General features: G+C 50.1%; 2 protein-coding genes across 2 annotated transcripts; one reads left to right on the forward strand and one right to left on the reverse strand.

The window, feature by feature from the left end:
* Window positions 1-52: 52 nt before the first annotated feature.
* IMP3 (IMP U3 small nucleolar ribonucleoprotein 3) lies at window positions 53-2,147 on the forward strand. Its single transcript, XM_037501724.1, has one exon. The coding sequence runs from the start codon at window positions 84-86 to the stop codon at window positions 636-638; it is 555 nt and encodes a 184-aa protein (XP_037357621.1). The 5' UTR covers window positions 53-83; the 3' UTR covers window positions 639-2,147.
* A 4,931-nt stretch (window positions 2,148-7,078) lies between these two features.
* Window positions 7,079-7,875, reverse strand: LOC119237883 (microtubule-associated protein RP/EB family member 1-like). The gene is given in 2 exon segments (XM_037501725.2): window positions 7,079-7,248; window positions 7,251-7,875. Coding segments are annotated over 2 exon segments (786 nt in total). The 3' UTR covers window positions 7,079-7,087.
* Window positions 7,876-8,822: the final 947 nt, after the last annotated feature.

Consider the following 8,822-nt stretch of genomic DNA (forward strand, 5'->3'; position numbering starts at 1 on the left):
CGGGGGGGTGCGTGCGCCGAGGCGGAAGCGGAACACGTCGGGGCCTCGCGCTCGCCCGGTCCCGCCCGGCCGCGGCCGCCATCATGGTGCGGAAGCTGAAGTTCCACGAGCAGAAGCTGCTGAAGCAGGTGGACTTCCTCAACTGGGAGGCCGCGGGCGACAACCTGCGCGAGCTGCGCGTGCTGCGGCGCTACCGGCTGCAGCGGCGCGAGGACTACACGCGCTACAACCAGCTGAGCCGCGCGGTGCGCGAGCTGGCGCGGCGCCTGCGCGACCTGCCCGAGCGCGACCCGTTCCGCGCGCGCGCGTCGGCCGCGCTGCTGGACAAGCTGTACGCGCTCGGCCTGGTGCCCACGCGCGGCTCGCTCGAGCTCTGCGACCGCGTCACCGCCTCGGCCTTCTGCCGCCGCCGCCTGCCCACCGTGCTGCTCAAGCTGCGCATGGCGCAGCACCTGCAGGCCGCCGTGGCCTTCGTGGAGCAGGGCCACGTGCGCGTGGGGCCCGCCGTGGTCACCGACCCCGCCTTCCTCGTCACGCGCAGCATGGAGGACTTCGTCACCTGGGTCGACTCGTCCAAGATCAGGCGGCACGTGCTGGAGTACAACGAGGAGCGCGACGACTTCGACCTGGACGCCTAGCGGGCCCGCGGAGGGGCGCCCCAGGACATCCCCGGGGTCAGCCGGGCCCCCGCCCCAGGACGCGCCCGCAGACCTCGCGCGCAGCCAGAACCCGGGGAGACCCGCGCATTCCCTGGCCGCCTTGGGGGGATCCGGAGAACTGGGTTTGTGCAGCGCCGGAGAGTTGAGGCTTGTGCCAGAAAGTGGTACCTGCAGCGAGGACTGTACGCACCCCCCAGGCTTCCCTCTTTGTCCTGTGATCGGACCCTTAGGCTTAACTTATTTATCTCAAACCTGCTCCCGTCTGAGCTGCGTGCTGACTGTGAGACTGAAGCGTTCGGGGGCCCTCCCTTGTTTAAAGAGAGGCTTTCCTAGTGTCAATAAATGGACCTACTGCTTTGGAAGTCCGCACTTTTTGTCTGTCTGGTTTTCTCACGTAGGTTCACGTCTACAGGTTTCTTTGGCTCAAGAACCCAGAAAAGAGACTCGGGTCAGCAGGGACCTGCTGTGGGGGAGCCCTGCCCCTGGGCCCCATGTGGAGGTTGCAGGATGTTGCACAGGGCTGGGCAAATGTGCCAGTTTACCAGTCCTTCCTCGGAGTGAGTGTTTTGCCAGAGCTCTTCCCCACAGGACTTCCCGCCGGTATTCCAACCCCAGGAAATACCATATTTGAAGTCCAGAGTGTGTGCTTGCTTAAGGAAATAATCACCCTGCAGCTTGGCCTTCTAGTAGTTAGAAGTGGCCCAGGAGTTTCCTGGAAACTTGTTCTTGAGAGTGACGGAGAACTGGGCAAGTAGGCAGGCTGCCTCATGTTACCTAAGGCTTGCTCAAAGAGATAAATGGAATGCCAAGATTTTTGGCTTTTACATGTGCCTTCTCCGTTTCCCCAAGCAGCATTTGGTGAAGAAACCAAATTAGTTGTCCCTATGTGTGTTGTGGTTTTGAATGGAAGGAGAGGTGACATTGGGAATAACCATAGGAAATGCTTCTACTGTGATGGACAGCATTTACTCTTCCCTACAGGTCTAGGAGATGAGCAATTCAATTATTCTCTGCTTTTCAAGTGCGGGAACTAAGGCTGACACGGGTCAAATTTTCCAAGGTGGTGGAGGGGGGAACTGTATTCCCTTTGAGCTGTTATCAGTGTTGGCACAGCCAGGCCTTAGGATGTGTCAGGGTTTTAGAGTAAATCACTATTTGTTTTCAAGCCAGCAGAGAAGCAACAGCTGGACAAGAAATCTTGCTGAATACAAATTTGAGCAAGGAGCAAATGCTGAGCTGCCAAGACTTGACATTCCCTGAGACCATACCTGTCCTGAGCTGCCTTTGCTTATCCCAGCGAGGCAGGTGGTGGTATTCACGCCCTTTTCAATTTAGAAAACTGAGACTTGAGGTAAGAACTTGTCCAAGGCTGGGGGTTCAAGTCCAGGCTCATGATTCCCAAGGCAAGTTTCTTTTCCACGCCATCCCTTCAGAAGTGAGTGAGAAGAGACTCCTGCTTCTCAGCTCTGGCGGCTGGGCATGGCCTCTGTCCACTGAATGTCCTTGGAGCTCCCAGGGTTGGGGATCTTAGAGAAGGAGAGTACGTTGGCTCTGGGAGGCAGGGGCCCTCTGGGAACTGGGAACTGGCCTGCACCTATGACCAAGGAGATATAAGGAGCCTGGCTTTAGGAGTTTAGATAATACAAGATTCTTTACAACGGCCTTTCTTCTCCTTTTCTGGGGAAGATGTGAAAGAAATGATTTATTAGAATGTGTCATCAGAAACTTGGGACTTTAACAACTGTAAAATGTGATTCAGAAGGTAGGCCATGGAGCCAGCCCACCTGGTCTGAATCAGGGCTTTTGCGCTTAACTAGCTGTGTGACATTGGTTATTTTCGTAAACCATGCAGACTTTGGTTATTTTCGTAAACCATGCAGACTCCATTTTCCTCATCACAAACGTGGTGATAAGAGGCAGAGGAACAAGATGGGAAATTACTGCTTCGTGGATACAGAGTCTCTGGGGCTTGTGGTGATGAAATAGTGTAGAAATGGTGGTAGACAACATTGTGAATGTGGTTAGCTAAAATAGGAAATGTTATGTATATTTTACCACAAGTTTTTTTAAGATTTATTTTTATACAAGAGCTCGGGTACAGGCCAGAGGTGTGGGGGGTGAGAGGATTCACCAGAGACAGAGTGGGGAGCAGAACAGGCAGACTGACGAAATACACTGCTGAGGGGAGCAGCGGGCGCGGCAGGAGAGGTCTGCGTGCCATGTGGGAATATCCCCAGCTGGCCGGGAATCGAACCCACGCTGCAGAGGCTGCAGACCGTTTCACAGCACTGCGCTCAACCCGCTGCGCCACCAGGGAGGCCCCCACAATTTTTTAAAAATGAAAGAAAGATGGTGGGCAGCAAGTGTCACCACACATAGGAACAGGCCTCAGACCCTCAGTCTATTCCCACCCTCCAACAATGCAGGCAGATAAGCTGGGAGGGAACCGGCACTGTCCATTGCTTCACCCACTGGAAATCAGAGGGCTGGACTGAGGGGCCCGGCTCCCAAGCCTGGGAAAGGGCTCTTGAGACTCTCTGGTTAAGACTGAAAAGAGGGGGGCCTCCCCGGTGGCGCAGCGGTTGAGCAGCAGTTGAGCGCTGGGTTGCGAAGCTGCCCGCAGCCGCCCGCTGCTCCCCTCAGCGGTGTATTTCGGTCCTTCTGCCTGCTCTGCTCCCCGCTCTGGCTCTGGTGAATTCTCTCACCCTCCTGCGCTTCTGACTGTACCCAGGGCTTGTATAAATAAATAAATAAATCTTTTTAAAAAAGGACTGAAAAGAGGACTCCACAGATACTGGTGAGGGCAGGTAAAGAGTGAGGGTTTGTTGATGAGCGGAAGAGCAAGGAAAGAGAGCTCTAGAGAGACCCCCCTGGGCATGAGTGAGACTTCCCAAGGTGTCGGGGCCGGGGGCCTGCATAGGCTTTAGGAATGGGGTTTGAAAACAAAGGAATTAAACTTTATTGGCTGAGGAAGCAAGGAAGATGGACTTGGCTAAAATCTATTACTTTTGCTGATGGTGCACACCCGGCAGCTGCAGCTCCGGGGGCATGTAGGGACCGTGACCATCATCAAGAGGAGCATCTCATGGAGGCTGTATGCCCGCAGCTCCAGCTTAACTGGTCTGGTCTCAAGGTCTGTGACTCGGGTTTTTTAAATTTTTTTTAAAGATTTATTTATGCATACAAGAATGGGGGGGGGGTACAGGCCAGAGGTGCGGGGGGTGAGAGGATTTACCAGAGACAGAGTGGGGAACAGAACAGGCAGATTGACCAAAGTACATTGCTGAAGGGAGCAGCAGGCGAATCAGGAAAGGTCTGCTGCACCATGTGGGTAGCTCCCTGGCTGACCCACCCAGATGGAACTTGCAGTGCTGCAGTGGCTTTGGATAGCTTCACAGTGCTGTGCTTAACCCCTTGCACCACCAGGGAGGACCTCATCAGGTTTTTTAACCTCTTGTTTTCCAGTCCATGGGAACAGTAAAATTGGCAAAATTTTGCAAAGCATTTCTTTGAGTCCTGTCCTGTTCCCGGACCCTTCCTATCTCAGTAGTACTGACATTAAAAATCCTAGACAGGGGTCTCCCGGTGGCGCAGTGATTGAGCGCTGGGCTGCGAAGCTGCTCACAGCCTCTTGCAGCGCCAGTTCAATCCCCTGCCGCCGACCAGGGTCCCACATGGCATGCAGACCTCTCCTGCTGCCCGCTGCTCCCCTCAGCAGTGCACCTTGGTCCTTCTGCCTGCTCTGCTCCCCGCTCTGGCTCTGGTGAATTCTCTCACCCTCCCACGCTTCTCTCTGTACCCACTGCTTGTATAAATAAAAATAAATAAATAAATCTTAAAAAAAAAATCCTAGACAGGATTAAATTATTTCATTCCTACTGTTATAGGCACCAACCCAAAAGAGTGGGTCCTTTGCCCTCTAGGGAAAGAATTCAGCAGAGAGCACTAAGTGTAGTTGAACCAGGCAAGAACTTTATTTTCAGTCAACTTGTGAGGTTTGTAAGCATGAGAGTGCCCCAATGAGATGGATATGCTTTGAGACCCACGTTGGCTGTTTTATAAAGAGTGAATTAGGTTTGGGCCCCTGCAGGGATGGGGGAGGGGAGCAGCAGAAAGGGTTTTGAATCTTCTAGACGAGAGTGATATCTTGGATCAAGGCGGTGACAATGGAGCTGGAGAAAATTGGATCTGCAGTCTGTTTTGGAGACTGAAGAGGATACCCTTGGCACCCATCTAACACCCTCTCACCAGCCAGCGTGCCCACCCCCAAGTACCGTAAGTACTGGTTGCTTCCCTCCTCTAGGGAGTTGTACTTGCTGGCTTGAGCCTCCTCCCCCAGGAGGTTATGCCCATCCTTAGCACCACAGCGCCAGCCAGGGACAGATTCCAGGAGCAAAAGACCCCGCCTCTGGTAAGGTCCCTGTGGCTCAGAAGGAACCTAGGCCTTACCAAGGCCACCTCCTAACTCTGCTCCTTCCTCATCCCTATCCCGCTCACCCCTCTGCAGGGGCACCTGAAGGGCGCCTCTTTGATAAATGACCTTGTACTGCATATCCTACTTCAGGCTCTATTACTTAAGAACCTTGGCAAAAACAGAGGCGGTGAGGACTGAGGCAAGTGACTAAAATGACCGCCTCTCTACCCAGTTGTCAAGACTTAGAGCAACTGCTCAGGAGAGTGGAGGTGCCCGTGTGGTTTTCATAAAGCCCATTAAATACCTTGTATGACCGAATGGACTCTTTTTTTTTTTTTTCACTCTTGAAATACAGAATTTTATTTAGAAACTGTTCAAAGTAGAAAAAAACCCTGTCACGAAAGACCAGGTGGAAAATGGCTTCCCAATAAAATGGAATTTTAGGGCAACAAAAGTCTAAAAGGCCACAAAAGAGAAATAGCACCGCTGTTATTTGAACAATGGCTAGTTACTTGCATTTTTTTTTTGGCATTGTTAATCACTGAATCTGGGTTTTCCTCTGAATTCCACACTAAGCCTGCACTACACAACAATTTTATCATAAAATACCTGCTTTCTACACACATTGTAGGACAAGCTGCCACCAGAAACAAATCAATACAAACACATCAGGGTCTGAACAATCTCAGTAGTGGGTGACACATATTTTGCAGAATTCTGCCAAACCGAAACTGAATAGGCTGTGGGCAAAGCAAACAAGGGAGAGTTAAGGAATGAAATATTTTAAATATTAATAATTCGGACATGGTACTATATTTTCTGAAAAAGAAAACATTTAGTAACATGCTAATAAATTTTATCTCCACAGAGATTAGTGCACTGGCAAAGTATTCCGATAACAGTGGAGGGCTGTGGACAGCAGGTACCAAAACACCCAGCCTTGCAGATTCCAAGGTAGCGATGGCCTTCACTGATCACTCCCTTTGCCAGGGGTCCAGAAAGAACTTGCAGCATCATCGCCTGCCTGCCGAACAGCCTCTCTAAGCAGCAAACTTTAAGGAGCTAAAGAGGAGTCCCCAGTGGGCACAGGGAGCAGAGGAGAAAAACTTGTTAAATGTAAACTTAAAAGAGAGTAAAATGGGACACAAGCCCCATTCAAATCCCAGAGATGAGGGCAAGTTCCCAAAAGAAATTTGTTAGTTTTAAAAACTGGATACACCTCATTTTTCAAAGAAACACGATGCATAGAGTTTCAGGGATAATTGGAAAAATCATCAGAAAAATGCTCAATGAAAATCAAGCTTTTCAACTCAGAATGTCTCAGGGCAGTACCACATCCTCATTTATCCAGGCAACAATACGTCTTGCTTCTTAGCAGAGATGCAATTGGTCAAAAGACACCAAATGGCTTTACAGAGCAACTTTTTAAACTTTCCTTATGGGCCAATGTCTAGGCCTCTGAGGATTTAAGCAGCACGGCAAGGCCTGTGAACAGCAGGTCCCAAGGTCCTTTGTTCCTCAGACACAATGTCAAACACATGAAGTCTCCTGTCACATTACATGTTATGTTTTGAAATATGGAAGCATATTTTAAATATTCTTAAGGCATTTATTTATTACAATGTTCTCTGCCAAGATTTCACATTAGTTTAAAATTTAATTCAGTCTTTACATTTCTCTACTAAGGTCTTCACCTCAGCGTATTACATAGAAACACTTTCTCCAGCAATCAGTGTTACCAGCAGCCACTCGGTGATCCCCATGGTCAGCCTCTGTGTTCCCTGAACGCACCAACTAGATGTTAATTCTACTCTGCTGCAAGGTAAAAGCTCCTAACTTGGAAAAGGAGTGAAACTTCTGCAAAGTGCACTTTAAGAAGAGGTACTTTTTGCTTATGAGAAGAAACCAGTGAGTCCTGTAAGGATAATAGAAAGGAGTATTTTACAGTTAAGCACATGGTTTGAAGTGAAGAACTCCAATGTTACTCTGCTGATATAGGCTGTTAATACCCCTCTTATTCCCCCTGTGGGCCCCCTTCATCTGGTATCACAAAGCCTTCATCTGTGGCATAAAGAATGTCCACAATCCTCTGCAATACGGGGCTGTTTTCCCCCTTGATCTCTTGACAAATCAATTCAATGTTCCTTAGCTTCCCAAAGTAGAAATCTCTCTCTCCAAATCTTCGACAGTGAGTTTCAATACATTGACCTGCTGCATCAATTCAGCTGCTTCATCATCCGCATTGCCCACGCCAGGATTCTTTTGCACCACACCCAGGCCAGCCTTGCACGTTGCAGTAGTTGTGTGTTGCCATGGGCCTCTATGGGCTGCGCTGCTAGTGCTGAGAGGTTTCTTCGGTTTGTTCAGAGCTGGAGCAACAAGGGAGGGAGACACTGCAATTTCTTGGCCTTGTCTGGCAGCTACAGGACCATAGTCTTTTCCATCATAGTTTGCATCAAAAACTTTCTTGAACAACTGAACGAATTCAAAATTGTCCTGAAACTTTCCTTTCACTAATTTGTCCACAGGAATTATTTTGTCAACAACCATCCTCTTAAAACCTGCTTGTAGTATTTTGAAGTTCTGGATATATTCATGTTCTAGTTTTGCTTGGAATTTCACTTTCTTCAAAGCAATGGAGCCAGGGAACAGCATGTCCATAAACTGACAATAGGCAGCCCCTGAGCACAGCTGTTCGATCTTTGTCAGATTCAACTGAAGATGCGCGTTGATCCAGTCCGGCATGTCATGTCGACTTAGGTTATCGCTGGTGACCGACGTTGAGTACACGGTCACTGCCATCTTCAGCTCTTGGTGGGACCACGTCCACGGCCCGTGCCCAGCTCTGGTTCTGTCCCCAAATGGACTCTTTGGAGTGTAGTGCCAGCAAGGCGCAGGAGCCAGGTCTCTATGCACCTGGGCAGATGGGTAAAGGGGAGTCCTGGAGCCCTCGGTGGCATTTTCAAGCTTTAAATGATCTTTCTACACCTGTAGTGAGGCAACCAGGTGCAGGGCAGGCAGGGGGTCCGAGGGGCCAGGAGGCTGGCAGGCCTCCCAGTTCCCAGCAAATGTTTACTGTTTCTGAGCTCTCTGGACTCTCGTGGTCTCCCTGCTGGTCTCTGCTACACTCCGCCGCATGGTCCTCCAGTGCTGCGTCCTCTGTAATGCCACCCTTATATGCTCAGTCTCTCAGCTTAGGTGCACCCACTGCGCAGCCCACGCCACACTCCAGGTGCCACCATGTAAGACCGCAGGTGTTGATCATTGATGCTAATGGTGGGAGGGTGGAAAAATCTGATCACTTCCATTTATCCTACAGGTAGGCCTCACTGTCTAATGATGTCCAAGTGACTCTGCTGGGTCTGGACAATCAATTAAGATAGGACCAAGCAGACCTGTGAACCTGGATGAAAGTAGCTGCCATCCTTTCTGAGGCCTGCCTGTTGCTTCCCTCCCCAGCCACCATGGGATTTTGCATGTACACTATTACCAGCTCAGCTCTTCTTAGAGATTCTAGCTTCTTGCAAAAGAATTTAACAAGGAGACATGACAGACTACAACCAGACAAGGTTTTTTAGACTTATGTTCATGTACAAGGGAGGTAGCATCAAAAGAGAAATTTCCTGGCTGGCTTCCCTAAAGGGAACTAGGAAAAGGTGTTTTGTTTGTTTTTTTAAGATTTATTTATTTATGTATACAAGAACTGAGGTGTAGGCCAAAGGTACGGGGGTGGGGGGGCGTTGAGAGGG

The sequence above is a fragment of the Talpa occidentalis genome, unplaced genomic scaffold, assembly GCF_014898055.3.
Source record: "Talpa occidentalis isolate TD23 unplaced genomic scaffold, MPIMG_talOcc4v2.1 talOcc4.11, whole genome shotgun sequence".
In the NCBI taxonomy this organism is placed as follows: Eukaryota; Metazoa; Chordata; class Mammalia; order Eulipotyphla; family Talpidae; genus Talpa; species Talpa occidentalis.